This window comes from Herpailurus yagouaroundi, unplaced genomic scaffold (genome assembly GCF_014898765.1).
Source record: "Herpailurus yagouaroundi ecotype Mexico unplaced genomic scaffold, PumYag 205, whole genome shotgun sequence".
Lineage (NCBI taxonomy): Eukaryota > Metazoa > Chordata > Mammalia > Carnivora > Felidae > Herpailurus > Herpailurus yagouaroundi.
The window spans coordinates 7,654,298-7,674,246 of NW_024412436.1; the positions used below are offsets into that span (position 1 = coordinate 7,654,298).

The window sequence follows — 19,949 nt, forward strand, 5'->3', positions numbered from 1 at the left end:
TTCTCCAGTAGGGGCCCTCAGAGTCTAGCATCTGCTCCTCTCGCAATGTATGCATTCTAGTCACACCAAATTCTGGGTGTGGACTGCTGTGGAGAACTGGCCAGCCTCAGTTTCTCCCCTCTGGTGCCCACTGGGTAGAAAGAAATCGAGAAAAGTCTCGGCCCTTTGACTGCTCTGAAATTCCAAGGAACTGTTAACTAGTGCTCTCCTCGATCTCCTAAGAAACTACCTTCTCTTCAGTAGTTTGAAGGTGAGAATGAGCTACTACCTGCAGAACTGGCTTCTCAGTATCTCTGTGCATCTTCCTGCATGGACTGTGCAGCCCTGTCCTTTAGAATGGGGGAGTTCTTCAGTTGTATTGTGGGGCCCCTTCCAAGGCATCAAGGGGTCCATTTTAATATCTTCCTACAGTGGAGCATTAAATCATCCGTGTCCCTATATTCCAAGCAAATCCTTTATAAAATACAAGGGGGCAGTGAGGGGGAATGGAGACATGTTTTATCTGTCATTCTTGCATGGGATCACTGATAACCCCCAGCCTTCCGCATCATACACATGTCATGTGAGAGGGAACTTCAACACTTGCACAATCAAGTAAACTTCCAAGGACTGGGATGCATGCTTCCCTACTCTCTCTAACCTTGGTCCCTGGTGGGAAACAGAGCCCTTACAGAAATATCTTGCCACCTTTTGGGATGAGCACTGGGTGTTGTATGGAAACCAATTTGACAATAAATTTCATATATTAAAAAAAAAAAGGAAAACTGAAAAAAAAAAGAAATATCTTGCCAAATATATCTGCATCTTTTCCTGCCTTATGAAACATAATTTAATGAATGTAGTTGAATTAAAAAAGAGAGGGAGAGAGAGAATCTTGCATGTCTTCAGTTCTGAATGTCAGTTCTCCTAGTGCATATAGCTCCTCAGATGCATAGGAATCAGCTTGATGTATAAATTGTGTATCTGTCCACATTCCCCTTCCCCAATGCAGACGTTTAAACAAATGCATACATTTGTTTAAAAATGAAATTTCACTTAGAACCTTGCCCTTAAAAGCAGAGAGAGAGAGAGAGAGAGAGAGAGAGAGAGAGAGAGAGATCTCCACACCAATACCCATTGTAGTGAAATTTTTATACACTTGGGAGAAAAAGAACATGTATAAGCTTCGTTGTGTGCATGTGTGTAAGGGGCAGGGGATAAAAACAAGTTATGTACAAAGAATCAGGGATAGACTAGCTTATGATTAGCAGCAGAAACTGATTTGAAAAGACTTCTTGTAACAACATGAGAAACAAAAGACAGCGGAATAAAATCTTCAGAATATTAAACGAAAGTGATTTCCAACCTAGGATTCTATACCCAACCTAATATTAATCAAATGCAAGAGAAGGTTAAGAATATTTTCAAACATGCAAGGTATAACAAAAATGTAGTTCCCAGGCACTATTTTTGTACGTAAGCCACCAAAATGAGGGAATAACAAGAAAGGCATAGGAGATTGGATAAGGAAATTTCCCAAATGATGGCAAAGGTGGAGAGCAGTATGACAGCTATGCCCTGATACACAGATGGCATCAGTCCAGGCTTCAGGAATGTGACTCAAGGGACAGGCACATGGAGGAGTGACATCAGGATGCCTTCTCTTGTATCATCTTTTTAGACTAGCTCGGGGAAACCATTTCACCTTGTAAATGTACTTTATTTTTTTCAAGTTTATTTTTTAGCAATCTGTACACCCAACATGGGGCTCAATCTCATGATCCTGAGATCAAGCATCACATCTTCTTCCAACTGAGCCAGCAAGGCACCCCTCTAGAACAGCTTTTGATTTACTGAAAAACAGAAGATAGTGCAGACAGTTCCCATATACCTTCTCACCCAGTTTCTCTTTTTATTAACATATTGTACTAGTGTACTTGTTACAACTGAGGAAACAGTTTTGATACTCGCTAATAACTAAAGGCCCCAGCTTAGCCAGATTGCTTTAGTTTTTACCTAACGTCTTTTTGTGTTCCAGGATCCCAACCAGGATGCCACGTTACACTGAGTAATCAAATCTCCTTAGGCTTCTCTTGACTGTGATAGTTTCTCAGACATTCCTCATTTCTCATGACCTTGATAGTTTGAGAAGGGCTGGTCAGGGTTTTCTGTTTTGTTTTGTTTTACTGAAGTATAGTTGACAAACAATGTCGTATTCATCTCAGGTGAACAACATGTGGCTTGACATTACTCAATGCTCACCATTATAAGTGTAGCTATCATCTGTTACCATCCTATATCATTACAATATTATTGACTATATTCCCCATGCTGCATTCAACTAATAACATCTTGAAGAACTTTCCTCTCAATCAAAAACTACCCCTTCCCCACTCCTGCCTCACTTGATCATTTCCACTGAAGGTCAATGCATAAAGGAAGAAGAAACGTCTTTATTCCCTAGGACCTCTAAAGATAACTTTATTTGGGACAGAAATGACAAATGCTGAAATATACCTTCATCTTGAGAAGTTTTTGGTTCCATATCCAGCAAAGCTACAAGAATGAGTGGTAAGGTGACTCTCCACAGCATTTTGAGGAAGGCAGATGGTTTGAGGTAGGAAGAGATCTAGGAGAGGGAAAGTAATGCCAAGTTTCTTTCACTGGCCTTTACCTATTCGACTTCCCTCCAGACAGTGTACATACACACACACACACACACACACACACACACACACACACGCGCGCGCCTGCACACAGTTTGTGGGGAAGGAAAGCTTAATGCCCTCCTTATGGAGGAAGGGGAGGTGACAGAGATATTATGATGTAATGAGGGCCATTTGAAGGACACTGGTAACATTATGAGGTCAGGATACTTACTGAAATGTTTGCCTATGTGAAATGCATTAGATTAAGTCAGCGTTCCTCCCTGCTAACATCCTAGTGACGACTCTGACTCCTACCCACAGTATGGGATTTTAAGACCGAAGGAATGAGACCTGGGACAAAACTGAGACAGCAGGGAGGCATTGTACCAACTGGAAGGTTTTCCAAGTTGGCAAATTTGTGCTATTTATTTCTGTACAGAAATAAATAACTCTATGTCCCTATGGATATCAAGGAGGAAAAGCATTTAAGCACCGCACTTCAGATTAGCAATTTCAAGACAGCCTTGAAAGGGTTTGAAAAATTGATTGAACATGTAGCAGCCCAGAAAAGAGATGAAAGAGCAGGCCTGGTTATACAAAAAGAAGGTAAGACCAGTGATTATAGGGCACCCAATTGGGTCTGTGGATTAGAACTGTCCAGTGTTTTAAGCCATCAAAGAGAAGCAATGTTGCTTAATAGCAAAGACATTGACTGGGAGGCCTGAGTTCTGACTCTGTCCCTAACTAGCTAAGTCGTCCTGGGGAAGCTTTGTTCATTTCCTTGAACCTAAATTTGAGACATCAAAAGTAAAATTAAGGGGTTTCATTAAGTGGCATCTAAGAATTCTTCTGTGGGATCTACCTCTGATGTCTTGCTGGTTGACCTGGGATTCCCAGTAGTGCACAGTGACCATTAGCGAGCCATAGAAGCTGCCCTGCCACCTCTTAAGGGTATCATGAGACCATAAAGACATTCATAAGCAGGGCAAAGTTTTCTGAAACTTTTGTTCACTGCCTGGGCCTCCCCTTATGTCTCTAGGATGGAATAATTGGAGCATGCCAAGGTAAGGGGAACAAGGTAGGCAGTGGTCTGCCATGATCATTAACAGCAGAAATACCAACACAGAATGGAAAGTACACCACCATGGTCAGGACTCAAGGGGACAACTTCGGGGCACTGAGGACAGCAGTGACAAATAAGGCTTAACAGCAGAGTAAAAGACTAATGGAACAAATCCTGCTGTTACAAGAAAAGCAGCAGAGCCCATACAATTAATTGCAAAGGGGTCAGCATGGCCAGCCTCTTAATGTGCCAGGCTGGACAGCCACAAATGAGTTAAATTGTTGACTTTCCATATTCAAACACAAAACTGGTATTATTTGAATAGTGTTTAAGAATTTGTCGGGGCACCTGGGTGGCGCAGTCGGTTAAGCGTCCGACTTCAGCCAGGTCACGATCTCGCGGTCCGTGAGTTCGAGCCCCGCGTCAGGCTCTGGGCTGATGGCTCAGAGCCTGGAGCCTGTTTCCGATTCTGTGTCTCCCTCTCTCTCTCTGCCCCTCCCCCGTTCATGCTCTGTCTCTCTCTGTCCCAAAAATAAATAAGCGTTGAAAAAAAAATTAAAAAAAAAAAAGAATTTGTAAATCACCTTTAAAAATATAATTTAATTGATTCTCACAACAAATATTACTGTTATTGCTATCACCCCCATTTTACTTGTTAAAGGAGTACATCTGCCCAAGTCACTCAACCTCTATGTGTTAGAGCTAAGACTCAGGGCTTCTGGATGTAGTATTTAGATGATTGTGAACTTGGCTGGGCTTTCTAAACCTGTAGACAAAACTTTTATTTTTTAATTTTTTATATAGTTAAAAAAATTTTCCCCAGTCTGTTTACCTGTAATTTATCTGTAATTGATTTTCCAAACCCTTACCACTTTTGTTGAATCCTGTCTGGATCTCAGCTCCCCTTGGCCAAGCTTACATCATCATAAGAAAAAGCAATGCCAAAAGACAAGAATTCTCTCAAACTCCCTTTACTCCACTTCTGAGTTTCCCAAACCAGCACCTGTCATTCTTCGCTCCCTCCTCTTCTCCAAAGCTATCACTCTACTGCAACAACTTCAAAATCTCCTTTTTTTTAGCTTTGTCCTCTCAAACTAAAAATATACCCAAACGTCCTGACCTTGACTTGTTCTTCCCTATAAGCTACCACTGTATGCCTTTCCTTTGATTCACCGCTAAATTTCCCCACAGTGTCACCACTTAATTTTCAATCTACTCAAGTCTGACTTCTCTCATCACTTTGCTGAAAATGCTCTTACCAAGGTATTTCATCACCTAATACGGCTGTCGAATTCAATCAATTGTTTTCATTTTCCAGCTTACTTGGCTATTTCACTGCATTAGCAGCTTGCTGCCTCTGCTTCCAGAAACTGTCTCCTTCTGGGTGTCTCATCACACCTCTCTTTTTTTCCCTTTCTCATTCTTTCTTTGCCTCCTTTTTTTTTTTTTTTTTTTTTTGAGCCTTGCCTGTGTTCTCTATCAACCTTAAAGCAGAGACTCCACCTACATAGTCTCCTGAGCCAGATATCTTGCTATATCCTTTGACTATTTCATGATGGTATCTCACTCTTGGGTTATTACAACAGCCTTTCAATATAATAGTCTTCTTGCCAAGTGTTATTGCCTTATTTTTTAATTTTTTTAGACAGAGAGAGAAAGAGAACATGAGTGGGGGAGAGGAGGAAAGGAGGAGAGAGAATCTTAACCAGGTTCCATGCTCAGCTGGAAACGAAGGCTCGATCCCACAACCCTGGGATCATGACTTGAGTCAAAATCAAGAGTGGGATGCTCAACCAACTGAGCCACCCAGGTGCCCCAAGAGTTATTCTTTTAATTTTTTTTAAACTGCCACATTGCTGGCTTATTAACTCAGCTTTAAAGTCCATACATGTTGGGGCGCCTGGGTGGCTCGGTCGGTTAAGCGTCCGACTTCGGCTCGCGTCACGATCTCACCGTCCGTGAGTTCGAGCCCCGCGTCAGGCTCTGGGCTGATGGCTCAGAGCCTGGAGCCTGCTTCCGATTCTGTGTTTCCCTCTCTCTCTGCTCCTCCCCCGTTCATGCTCTGTCTCTCTCTGTCCCAAAAATAAATAAACATTAAAAAAAATTAAAAAAAAAATAAAGTCCATATATGTTAACTTGACATTCGGGGCTATTCTCAGCCATGCTTCAATCTACCTTTCCAGCCTCAGCTCCTGGAACTTCCCTTCATAAACTTTCTGTCCTAATATGAACTTTTCAGCATTCCCAATGACTTCTGACTCTGATTTTGCATGTGTCATTCCCCAAGTGTAGAGTGCCTTTCCTCCCTCTTTTGTGCCTATAACTTTTGCTCATCTTCTAAGACCCAAATCAAATGTCATCTCTTTGTCAGAACTTTCCCCAGGCAAAGCCATCCTTAGCACACTGTTAACTTGCCATCTCGAGGAATTTCCCTGCTGCACCTAACCTGCTGAAATGTGTGTGTTCCTGCCTCTTCTTTGCCATAGCACTTGAACTGTGAGTGCTTTGAACGCTTTATAACCTTATGGTTAGCCCAGAGTCTTATATCCAGGAAGTACTCTTGAAATGTGTGCTAAGCAAACAAGTTAACCTTGCTTTCACTTAAAGCTTACAATCACAAAGCCACATTGAAAAACTTCCTTCCTCTATAGTATATATGTTTATGTGTACGTATATGTAAATATGTATATATTTTAATAGATATATAGAAATATATATTTTATATAATATTATACTATAATATGCCACAGTATAATGTACAATAGATATATAGATATACAGTATAGATTTGATAAAAGAAAATAAGTACAGATAAATTTCCTTCTATGAGAGAGGGACTGACCTAAAAGATTGAGAAAGAAGAAATATAGTCTTAACTTTCATCAGACTTCTAATACTAGCATATATTCATATTTATTCATAAGTACTGGAAAATAGGGTCTACTTCTCATGATAGGCAAGAAGCTAAAAACTAGAGAGAATGTTTTTTTTTTTAATTTTTTTTCTTTTTTTTTTTTCAACGTTTATTTATTTTTGGGACAGAGAGAGACAGAGCATGAACGGGGGAGGGGCAGAGAGAGAGGGAGACACAGAATCAGAAACAGGCTCCAGGCTCTGAGCCATCAGCCCAGAGCCTGACGCGGGGCTCGAACTCACGGACCGCGAGATCGTGACCTGGCTGAAGTCGGACGCTTAACCGACTGCGCCACCTAGGCGCCCCGAGAATGTTTTTAATGTAACAGTGTCTATCTCAAAAATGATGTCAAGGAATTCAACCAAGGAATTCATCTGTGTAATATTACTGTTCGATCATCTTGTCAAGTGACCTGAGAGAATTAAAATCACCCAGGAAAGGAAAGTTTCATCATCCTCATCCAGTGGCATTTACAGTGAGACTCATTTACAAGGAGACACATCATACTCACAATGGTGTGAATTTAAAGCAGCTAAACTATTTGAATATCTCATAGGAATTTTACATTTAATATGACCAAGAGGGAATGCTTTATTCTCCCCCCTCCAAGACCCATGGTCCTTCCTCAGTTGCTTCTGTTTTGGTAAATAACACCAATACTTGCTGAGTTTTAAAACCAAAACCATGAGTGTCATTCTAGAACAGGATTTCTCAACTTTGGCACTATTGACATTTGGGGCTGGATGATTCTTTGTTCTGTGTATGTGTATGTGGGGTGAAGGAGGGGCTATCCTGTGCATCGTGGAATGGTTAGTATATCTGGCCTCTACCTACTAGATGACATAGCACTTCCATTCCTAACTGCAACAATCAAAATTGTCCACAGTCAACATTGCCAATGTCCCTGTGGGAGATAGACGGCAAATCCTCCCCTGGATGAGACCTGTTGCTCTGGAATCCTGCTTGTCCTTCACTCCCCACTCCTGTCCCCAACAGCTTCCAGTTATAAGTCTTTGTCATTCTACTTCCAACTATATCTCGCCATCGCCAGTGCTACCTCTCAGTGCCTACATCACTTATCACCCAATTGAGGACACTTTCAAGAGTGAAAGGGGTTGTTATTATTAACTAAGTTGAGAATATCAGTATAAATTGGACTTTCCAAGACAGCCCAGGATGTACATTGGCTAGCACATCGTTCTGGCCAAGGCTCCACTACCTGAATCCCAGATTAATGCACTAGCCCTTGCTAGGTTTATAGCTGTCGCTCTTATAGCTGTCACTCTTATAGCTGTCCTTACAGCAGCCAGTGTGCTTTGAGAAAAGTTTAAGGCAATACCTTACCATCATGCTTACTCTCATACTTAGAATAAATTACAAACTACTGACTCCAGCTTAACCCTCCTTCTTGGTAATCTCACCTCACAGCGCTTTCCCTGTCCTCACTATACTCCATATCCATAGACCTTCTCAGAACATGAGTCTTTGGTTGGCCTCTGCCTAAAATGGTGTTATCTAGCTTTATACATGGCTGAATTCTTTTTGCTTATTAGGTCTTAGCTTAACTGTTTTTACTTGTGTCCTTAGAGAGGCTTCCCTGCCCACCAACACTGATAGATAGAGAATTCTCTCATAGCTCCCTATTGGTTTCCTTCCTAGCACTTAGCTCACTCTATACCTAATAACTTTTACTTTGCTCCTAAGGTATAATATACATACATTGGAGCCCAAAGAACACAACCAATCTTAACTATATAGCACAGCAAATTTGGACATTGGTAAACATACCTGCAGCCACCAACCAGATCCAGACAAAGAACATTTCTAGCATCCCAGAGTCTCCTCATGTCCCGTCACCTCTCACATTAGATAACCATTAATCGAATGTCTATCTCTAGTAATTAGTCTTGCCCATCACAATCTGTAAATACTTTATTTGTTGGTTTACTTGTTGATTTGCTGTGTCTTCCACTAGGACATAAATTCCCAGAGGAAGGGAACTCATCTATCTAATTTTGCATTCTAATTCCAGTGTCTAGCTCAGTTCCCACACATAACAAATTCTCAATGCACCTTTGCTTCAAATTCCTTCTTGCCTTTAGACAGAACAGTAGCTCCCAGGTGAATCATCAAGTTTGGCAAAATCAATATTCAAGTATGGTGTGTGTGTGTGTGTGTGTGTGTGGTGTCCAAATAGGTTCAAAGAACCTATCAAGAATTACTCCCTTTCCTTGAAGATGGGTTCTAGCAGACACTCTTGATTGGTAAAAATTTTCCTGACAGGAAGGAAGTAATTCACCTTCCGATCTTTGTATTCCTGAATAAAACTCCTAAAATAGTTGAAATATAAGTTTTGGAGGAAAAACTAAACACCAAAGTAAAATATTTTCTTCTAATATTTAAAATTTTTTTTCAACGTTTATTTATTTTTGGGACAGAGAGAGACAGAGCATGAACGGAGGAGGGGCAGAGAGAGAGGGAGGCACAGAATCGGAAACAGGCTCCAGGCTCTGAGCCATCAGCCCAGAGCCCGACGCGGGGCTCGAACTCACAGACCGCGAGATCGTGACCTGGCTGAAGTCGGACGCTTAACCGACTGCGCCACCCAGGCGCCCCTTTTTCTTCTAATATTTTAATCAAGGGACTAGTTCTGTTTCTAATTAAAAGAACCTTAAAATGCAGCATAATCTGGTTTTAATAGGTTGAAATAATGAAATAGATTAGAAAATAGAAAAAGGAGCTGAGAAATGCAATATAGCCCTTGGAGTCTGATAACGATGTTCCTGCACTTTGTTACGATGCAGATGCAATTGATTATGACAAGTTTTATGCAGCCGTGGAGGAACTCTTTGGTCCAGAAGTGAAGAATCAAGATGTGAAATGTTTTTACAGGAAGCTCTGCAACAACCCTGATGTGTCTGTAGACTGGTGTGAGGTAGCCATTTTTCATGTTCATTGTATGAAACCTGGGTATTATTTCTCCTTGTTCAGGATGAATAATTTAATCAAAAAGTTACTCCCACAGGGGTTAAGCTCACAATGTGTACATGGTATGTGTAAATTCCATAAAGAAATGGCCACCATTAGGGTGCCCGGGTGGTTCAGTCCATTAAGCATCTGACTCTTGATTTCAGCTCAGTTCATGACCTCACAGTTGGTGAGATCAAGCTCCGCATCAGGCTCTGTGCTGACAGTGTGCAGCCTGCTTGGGATTCTCTCTCTCTTCTTCTCTCTCTGCCCCTTCCCTGCTTGCACATGCTCTCTCTCTTTCAAAATAATAATAATAATTTAAAAAATGATGTGGCCACCATCCCTAACTGAAAGTGAGTTAGAGGTTTAAGTGTATTATTAATAGGTAACTCTTAGACGGAGCCACCAAATGGAAGAAGTATACATGCCATAACAATAACCAAGATGTTAATTGCCTTTGTTACATTCTAAATGAAATACTCCTTTTCAATTGTTTCATTGTATACAAATATAATACAGAGAAGAAAGAAAAGGATTATTGTTGACCACCTCTTACATTTCCTGAGTCTCTTCCTTGTCAATATATCATTGAATGCCTTCCACCATTGCACATAGAAGCATGTTTGGTAAGTGATCTATGTATCATGGCAAAGGAGAAAGGATGCCTCTGATCTTTGTTTAAACTCACAGAAGGCTACACTCTGTAGATATTTTTACAAACCAGATTTTTCTTATTCTAAAAGGATTAAGGTAGCTTACAATTTAAAAAAAAATTGCACATGTGCATACAAAGCACTTAAAGTGATATTAAAAATTAACAGGCTCTTTTTATTAATCAGTAGATACCATAGGCAAAATGAAAAGATTTAAAGGATTTGACTATCACTTATAATAAGCTAGTAGGTATATAAAAATAGAACTTTGAACCCAAGTTATAGGTAAGACACATCTTCTCAACGATATGTGAGGCCATCAGAAAACTGTACGTGTATAAAGCTAAAAAGAACATTTCAATAAATTCCAATATAATAAAATTATAAACCAATAATAAAAGATAGCCCAAATCCCCAAGAACCAATCAAACAAGAAATAATCAATTAGTTTTGGGGAAAAACTGCAAACAAAAAAAATCTACCAAGCCTTTAAAGACTACATACTTCCCACATTATACACATTTTTGTACAACTTAGGAAAGGCTGAAAAGCTATCCAACTCATTTTACGAGACTAAAATAACATGAATTGAGCAAAGATAAAATGTCAGGGAACTATAGGCCAATAGTACTTATTAATACAAATGCTAAAGTCCTAAATAAAAGTTTAACAAGTTGCGTCCAGCAGCACATTAAAAAATCATTCCCGGGTAGAATTTACACCAGAAAAAGTAAAGGCAACTTAATATTAGAAAGTCCCTTAACAAATTTCATTTAACAAGTTCAAGGAGAAAAAATAATACAATAATCTTAATTAAAAGTTAGCAAACCACGACCCGTGGGCCAAACTGGACAGCCATTGTTTTGTGAACAAGGTTTTTTGGAACACAGCGACACTCTCACATCCACATACTGTCTGTGACTACATCTGTGCTACAACAACAGAACTGAATATTGTGACAGAGTCTGCAAGATTTACTACCTGGCCCTTTTCAGAAAAAGGTTGCTGACTCCTGATCTTAAAATAACATAAAAATTAAAAAAGATATTTGATAGAAATTCAATAGCTATTCTGCTTCTAAAAAGAAAAACATCTTGGGGCGCCTGGGTGGCGCAGTCGGTTAGCGTCGGACTTCAGCCAGGTCACGATCTCGCGGTCCGTGAGTTCGAGCCCCGCGTCAGGCTCTGGGCTGATGGCTCAGAGCCTGGAGCCTGTTTCTGATTCTGTGTCTCCCTCTCTCTGCCCCTCCCCCGTTCATGCTCTGTCTCTCTCTGTCCCAAAAATAAATAAACGTTGAAAAAAAAAATTTAAAAAAAAAATAAAAAAAAAATAAAATAAAAAGAAAAAGAAAAACATCTTGGCAGAATAGGAATGATAGACATTCCCTTTAATTTGATTAAAAAAAAAAACTGTGCTCATTTTCTGTAGCTGCTGTAAAAAATTCCCACATATTTGGCAACTTTTGCCCTCAGCTTTACTGACAAACAACATACTGTGTAAGTTTAAGATACACAACGTATTAATTTGTATATTTATCTACGTCAAAATGGTCATTGCCATGGGGTTAGCTAACACTGCGATCATGTCACATAATTTCCGTTTCTTTTTTGTGGTGAAAACATGAAAGATCTACTCCCTTAGCAACTTTGAAGTGTATAAAGCAGCATTTTCAACTATAATCGCCAGATTATAACTATGATCCCCAGAATGTATTCATCTTATAATTGGAAGTTTGTCCTCTTGGCCAGCATCTCCCCTCTTCTCCCATCCCCCATCCCCCGGAAACAACCATTCTAGTCTCTGTTTCCGACTTCAGCTTCTTTTGAGTCCTCATATAAGTGAGACCATGTCTTTCTGTGTCTGAGTTAAAAACTTAGCATGATGCCCTCAAGATCTGCCCACGTTGTTGCAAGTGGCAAGATTTCCTTCTTCCTAAACTTAACAACTTCAAGAAACACATTTATTATGTCACAGTTTCCACGGATCAGGATTCTGGGCACAGCTTAACTGGGTCCTCTGTTCATCATTTGGGAGATTCAACTAATGAAGAATCTGTTTCCAAGCTCATTCCAGTTGTTAGCAGAATGCATTTCCTCGTTGTATGACAAAGGGACTAAACTTTTTTTGTTTGTTTATTATTTTGAGAAGGAGAGAAAGTGCGACTGGGGGAGGGGACGAGAGAGAGAGAGAGAGAGGAGAGAGAGAGAGAGACAGAGAGAATCACCAGTAGGTTTCACACTGTCAGTGAGGAGCCTGATGCAGGGCTTAAACTCAGGAACTGTGAGATCATGACCTGAGCCGAAGCTGGACGCTTAACCCACTGAGCCACAAGGCACTTGCTAAGGGACAAAGCTTTTCATTGGCTGGAAGCTGGAGACTAGAAGCTGCCATTATTTTCCCAGAGGCTGTCTGCAGTTCTTTGCCATATGACCCGCCACATAGGCAGTTCACAGTTTTGCTTCTTCAAGGCTGGCAGGGGAATCTCTTCTCCAGAGCCCCCAAAGACAGTCTTATACAATGGAACATAATCATGGGAGAAACAGTCCATCCCATTTGCCTTACTCTTTTGGTTAGAAGCAAGTCACAGGGTCTATGCATACTCAAGGGATAAGGGTTATGCAAAGGGGTGACTCATTGTGTGGAGGGAGGGGAGTTACTTAGGATGTGCTCACCCTAGAGACTTATGGAAATCTATTTAAGTAAGGACCATTTTTAATGGTGAAATGCTAGAAACACTCTCATTAAAGTTAAGAACATGAAAAGGATGCCTGTTACCTTTACTACCCTTCAACATTTTACTGGAAATTGTAAGTAATGCCAAGACAAAAACAAAACCAAAAACAAAAAAAGGAAAAGGAAGTAGCATGTAATAAAAGGGTAATAAAAATATAAAAATATATATAATTAAAAATGCAAGTTGTCATTATTTGTAGATAATGTAGTTGTCTACCAAGAATACACAAAGGAATCACATGACAAACCCTTAGAACTAAGAGAGTTCAAGAGAATTCAAAGAAGATAAACATGTCAGAATCAATAACTTTCACAAACATAAGCAATAACTCACTCCCAACATACGCACATAAATGTAACAGGAAGTTTCCATTCACAAGAACAACAAATAGGGGCCCGGGCGGCTCAGTCAGTTAAGCATCCAATTTTCGCTCAGGTCATGATCTCATAGTTCATGAGTTTGAGCCCCGCATCAGGGCTCTGTGCTGACAGCTTACAGCCTGGAGCCTGCTTCATATTCTGTGTCTCCTTCTCTCTCTGCCCCTTTCCTGCTCACGTTCTGCCTATCTCTCAAAAATAAATTTTAAATTTTTGTAAAAAAAAAATTGTTAAAAAATCAAGAATAACAAGTAGTAGAAAATGTCAACAGATAAATCTATCAAGGAATGTATAAGACTATCACACTTAACTGCAGGATTAAGAGAAGATCTGGAAAATTATTAAGGCACTCAATTTACAAAGATCTCAATTGTCCCCAGTAATTTGTTAATATTTATAAATGTAATAATTCAATAAAATAGATTTTTGGAATTAATACAGCTAAGCTAATAGATGCCCAACACATCAGTAATTGAATTTTAATACATCTCTTCTCAATTTAATAATTCTTATAAATATTTCAGGTTGCTTTTAGAAATTGAAAAACATTCTCACAAACTTCTGGTGAGTACTAACAAGCCTGGAAGCTTCCAGTCTCCAGATTAGCATGAAGATTCTACTGTGTACCATATTTTTAAAGCTTTTTCTTTTTTCAAGAAATGAAAAGTAAAAATACGATGTTCACTTAGATCTTTACTTGATTATGATATCAAAAGCAAATATACAAAAGCACCATATGTATAAAAATATATATCTAGGTGGACGTGGAAAGGGATTACCAGAGAACAAGGCTCATGTATCAAAGACAACGAATTGTAATTGCCAAGCTTCCTTCTTTTTCCTTCTTTCTCTCCCTCCTTTCCTCCCTTCCATGTTTCCTTTTTGTTTCTTTTCTTTCTTTTTTTTAAAAGCCCGTTGTGCCCATGGAAATGTTTTAGCAGAGCTTGCATTATAAATATTTAAGCCTTCTGGGGGCGCCTGGGTGGCGCAGTCGGTTAAGCGTCCGACTTCAGCCAGGTCACGATCTCGCGGTCCGTGACTTCGAGCCCCGCGTCGGGCTCTGGGCTGATGGCTCAGAGCCTGGAGCCTGTTTCAGATTCTGTGTCTCCCTCTCTCTGACCCTCCCCCGTTCATGCTCTCTCTCTCTCTGTCTCAAAAATAAATAAACGTTAAAAAAAATAAAAATAAATAAAATAAAATAAATAAATAAATAAATATTTAAACCTTCTATTCAATGGTCACTTTTCCAACATGCCTTGGGTTTTCAGCTGAAGATTTCTGAGATTTCCAGCATGGTTACCTGATTTCTATACAATGGTGACCTGGTTTTCTGGAACTACCACGAATTAATGTTTGTGTTGCTAAAATTAGAGTGAATTATGGTCATCTTGTCAGAATACACTAAATGGAACTTTAAAGTAACTGCTGGTTATTCCTAAAGATAGAACACCTGAAATGAAGGTTGGGCCAGGACCTGATATGCTCCCTGCTTAGATGGTTCAGGTCAAACCAGACAGCTGTATTAGTAAGACAGTCAAAGAATGACTGAGAAACATTGGATTGTTTTTCCTCAGTGAAGGTACAACACAAAATCTCAAAGAAGCTTCACTAGGAGAGACCATCATCCTTGAGGTTGAACCCTTAGAAACTCTAGACCTGCACTGCCCAAAACACTTCGTCTAGCTACATGAGGCTATTTAGTACTGGAAATGTAACTAGTCTCAATTGAAATATGCTGCAATTGTAAGATACACACCGGATTTCAAAGATGTAATACACAAAAAGATTATAAAATATCTTACTATTGGTTACATGTTGAAATTATATTTTGGACACATTGGATTAAACAAATACACTATTAAAATTAATTCTTTTTTTTTTTTTACATTTTTTCATGTGGCTACTGGAAACTTTAAAGTTATATATATTGTTCTCATTATATTTTTATCAGTAAGCACAGAAAATGTCAAAAGAGACATAAAAGGAATTCCTCCTCATCAACAAAGATGGATTTTTGTTGACAAACAACTGAAAGATGGACAGACCATAGAAAGTATTCAACTTTGTTCTTTGGGAACAGTATCAGAAAAAATAAGAAGATATTTGTCGTTGTTCTCCAAGAGCATAAGAATAAGAGAAAAAAAGTTTAATATAGTGTGTTTAAATATCACAAGTTCAAAGAAAATGATATAAGTAGCCACCATGATTGGAAATGTTTATCTGAAGAATGCGATGTCAAATTCTTTACTGTCAACTAGTTCTACAGAGAAGTCAAATGTACAAAACGTCCCTTTTATTTGGGCACAAGTATAAATAGAGGCCCAGATATCAAATATGTGAATATTTGATATATTCATATATCAATATATATATATAATATATATATGTGAAATTATAAATTCACATATATATATAATATGTGAAATTATAAATTCAGCTAATTGTTAAAGCAAATATGTTTTATCCTCCAATTTTGAAAATATGCCTTAATAATGCCCTGGAAGTCCACGTTAGAATTTAAAATTCTCACACCTTGAAGTTTCACACTAAAATATAGAGACAAGGAGAAAGTTAGCGCCAGCCCACCTCCCTTAATTTTGCACCAATGGCCCCATCCCACATTATGGGGGACCATGCATGCACATATATGGATACCTCCAACCCATATGTCTAAGCTCCTTCTCCATCAGCACTCTGCCTTGGGGACTCTTCAGTCCTAGGGGTGCACAAACCAGTGGTGTGTGGTCCACCCTCATGAGGATGTACCTAAAAGAGACTTCATGGGCCTGAAAGGAGGCTTGGAGCCCTTTAGGCAGGGAATTCTGGGGCCTCAGGAATCTAGGACATGGTTTAAAAGCATGAACTCCTGGTGGACAATGGCCCCTTAGCATCATGAACTAGAGTGGACCCTCTAAAGCTGAGCTAACCAACAGTAGCCACAAGTGCTAGTTACATTTAAATTAAATTAAATTAAATTAAATTAAATTAAATTAAATTAACAATTCAACTCCTCAGTTGTGCTGATTACTTTTCTAGGGTTCAATGAGGCCAGAGACTATCTTATTGGATAGGAGAGATTACAGAAGAGTCTTGCCATTGCAGAAAGTTCAAATGGCTCTATAAGCATGGGTCCCAGGGCATGGATCTAAAGCAAGATTGCAAGTGCAAAGGCAGTTGTTTTGTCCTTTTTAATCTACTAATTCAATAAAATAGAAGATAAATATACATATGAGCTATCTATCTATCTATCATCTATATCAACAAAAGCCCTTAACCACTGAAAGACTTAAAAAGTTTGAGAAATCAAATGAACAATAAAACAGTCAGTAATTTTGCAGGAATACAGAAATGGCTGTCTTTTTCCTAAATTTTGTAAGTGTACAAAATGAACGTGTTTTTCCAAGGATCTGGGCTCAGTCACACTGTGTAAATCCTTTGGATATTGTCCCACCTATTGGTACCTTAAATTCTATGTGACTAAACTTTGAGTAGCCATGGTGTTGGCAATCATCCTTACTGTTCTCAATTTTTTAATGAATATTTCTCACACACTCAATGGTTCATGTGCTGGAATTTCTAATGCGATATTTTTGGATCCCTAAAAATATGCAAATGAGTATATAACAAATGATTCATGTTGGGGTGCCTGGTGGTTCAGTCGATTAAGCATCCAACTCTTGGTTTCAGCTCAAGCCGTGATCTCACGTTTTCATGAGTTTGAGCCCTGCATTGGACTCTGCAATGATGCTGTGGAATCTGCTTGGGATTCTCTCCCTCTCTATTTCTCTCAAAATAAATAAATAAACTTAAAACAAAAACAAAACAAATGATTCACGTGAACATCAAATAATTTATGCATTTCAAGAAATAAAGAAGTCTGTTTATATTATATCACACACCTAGATTCAGGAAACCAATGCTCAAACCAATTAACTCTGGTTAATCCACTTACCTGGAGTTCTACATTAACGGATAATTTGGCCTCTGTGTATTTTGTAGGGTTCTCTGTTTTGAAGAGAGAGAAATATGTTACAAATGATTTGTTGTAAATAAACAAAACACTCTTTCGCTCTTGAAATAAATGAGTGAATGGATGAATTCAGTCAATCCAGATTGTTTCATTGCATAGATGAGGAAATGCAGCCTTGTTCTTTCCCACATCTACTCTCTCTTTCTCCTTCTCCTGACCTTTCCTGTTAGAACACCAGAATTATCTCACATTTGTTTTTTCAGACACCTCCTTTTTATGTTCTCATTTAATCTTCATGACAATCCCCCCCCCATGTAGATTATGGAGGATAATGTTATTACAATAATAAAGACGAGGACAATGAAACACAGAAAGGTTAATTGACTTACCTAAAGCCACAGAAAAAATGAGTTTTGATCCTGGATCTGAGATTTTCTCCTTCCCTGTCCAGTAATTTCATATGACATTATTCAGTCACATCACTTGTGTCCTTATAAATCACACACAAGTTTAATACAAACACTTGTGACCAGCCTCTGCACACTGTATGTATATAAAGGATAATGAGGTTGGAGAAAATAGTTCAGGAAGCCTCTTTTATTGTTCTGTCATTTTCGTCACAAACTATCTGTGCCAATGCTCCTAAGAGGCATTTCTATTTTGAGCAATGTGACCTAACCTTTCTGAGCTTCAGATCCATCATCTGTAAAATGGAAATTCAGTGCTGGAAGATTAACTTTTTTTCAGTTTGGATTACCATTTTTTTTTATCAGCCAGTGTTAACCTTATCAGGTAATAAGAACTAGGTTTATTCTTTTAAAGTCAGGCACTGAATATACAAAACTGTTTCTGAATATAAATTTCTTTATGGTAGCAATGTCACAAAAAGGTACACTTTGTTTTTCTAGGTTTTTAGATGCAAATACACGTTTCCCCCTAGGTTTTATATATAAACACAGTTGGAAAAAATGGACATTTATAGAATAGCAAAAAATTATAATTCAACTAAAACATCTAGATCTCCCTTTTTAATTTATAAGGAGAAAAATTAGATGTAAAGAGATCTAAGGTAATGTGATTATCTTAAATTTATCAAACTAGTCACTGGGAGATTCTGACACAACAACACAATGTTAGTCTATGTTTCCAGTGGGCGATTCACAAACACATTTTTTTTCTGGGAGCAGACTCAAACTAATTTTAAAAAGAGGCATGCAACACCATATGGAATGCCTATAACGGTGTTCTCCCAAAAGTGAATTTAAAGCGAGTTATTATAAATCTAAAACTGTATCTGCTAACTTCAAAAATATTTTTTAAATGCTCCAGGGTAGGCTAAAAAAATAAGGTGCAGAGAGGCTTTCATTTTCTTCTGCTTTTTATTTTCTTTGAATATTCTACATATTCCTTATGTAATCAGGAAAAGTATAGTTAAATAGATGAATCACTTAAAGCATGGAGCAAGTCCTTTAAATAACATAATTAAAAGAAAATTAATATTCTAATGCATTCTTAATAGTTATATAGTTATAAAGTACTCTCAGCATGTCACATGCACAATTACCTGTCTAAAATCTGAATTGTTATGCAAAAATTCTCAATAAGATACTAGCAAATCGAATTCAACAGCATATAAAAAGAATTATTCACCATGATCAAGTGGGATTCATTCCTGGGATGCAGGGCTGGTTCAACATTCGCAAATCAATCAACGTGATACATCACATTAATAAAAGAAAGGATAAGAACCATATGATCCCATCAATCAATGCAGAAAAAGCATTTGACAAAATTCAACATCATTTCTTGATAAAAACCCTCCAGAAACTCGGGATAGAAGGAACATACTTAAACATCATAAAAGCCATTTATGAAAAGCCCACAGCTAACATCATCCTCAATGGGGAAAAACTGAGAGCTTTTTTCCGTGAGATCAGGAACACGACAGGGATGTCCACTCTCACCGCTGTTGTTTAACATAGTGTTGGAAGTGCTAGCATCAGCAATAAGACAACAAAAGGAAATCAAAGCCATCAAAATTGGCAAAGATGAAGTCAAGCTTTCACTTTTTGCAGATGACATGATATTATACATGGAAAATCCAAAAGACTCCACCAAAACTCTGCTAGAACTGATACATGAATTCAGCAAAGTTGCAGGATACAAAATCGATGTACAGAAATCAGTTGCATTCTTATACACTCATAATGAAGCAACAGAAAGACAGATAAAGAAACTGATCCCATTCACAATTGCACGGAGAAGCATAAATACCTAGGAATAAACCTAACCAAAGATGTACAAGATCTGTATGCTGAAAACTATAGAAAGCTTAGGAAGGAAATTGAAGAAGATATAAAGAAATGGAAAAACATTCCATGCTCATGGGTTGGAAAAATAAATATTGTCAAAATGTCAATACTACCCAAAGCTATCTACACATTCAATGCAATCCCAATCAAAATTGCACCAGCATTCTTCTTGAAGCTAGAACAAGCGATCCTAAAATTCATATGGAACCACAAAAGGGCCCAAATAGCCAAAGTAATTTTGAAGAAGAAGACCAAAGCAGGAGGCATCACAATCCCAGACTTTAGCCTCTACTACAAAGCTGTAATCATCAAGACAGCATGGTATTGGC

The 19,949-nt window shown here is 38.5% G+C and overlaps 2 protein-coding genes across 3 annotated transcripts in view; one reads left to right on the forward strand and one right to left on the reverse strand.

The window, feature by feature from the left end:
* Positions 1 to 2,621, reverse strand: part of OPN3 (opsin 3) — a 51,468-nt gene extending 48,847 nt beyond the window's left edge. The window contains exon 1 of the transcript XR_005783620.1: positions 2,497 to 2,621. The gene's annotated coding sequence lies outside the window, so the exon portion shown is untranslated. The remainder of the gene's footprint in view (positions 1 to 2,496) is intronic.
* A 197-nt stretch (positions 2,622 to 2,818) lies between these two features.
* The window catches only part of WDR64 (WD repeat domain 64), a 152,346-nt gene continuing 135,215 nt past the window's right edge, over positions 2,819 to 19,949 (forward strand). Inside the window, exons 1-2 of one of the 2 annotated variants that reach the window (XM_040451799.1) lie at positions 2,819 to 3,233; positions 9,409 to 9,539. In XM_040451799.1, coding sequence (XP_040307733.1) covers positions 3,089 to 3,233; positions 9,409 to 9,539 — 276 coding nt within the window. In that variant the 5' untranslated portion in view covers positions 2,819 to 3,088. Of the gene's footprint in view, positions 3,234 to 9,408; positions 9,540 to 19,949 lie in introns of those variants that run through there. The other variant, XM_040451800.1, reaches the window with a different exon arrangement.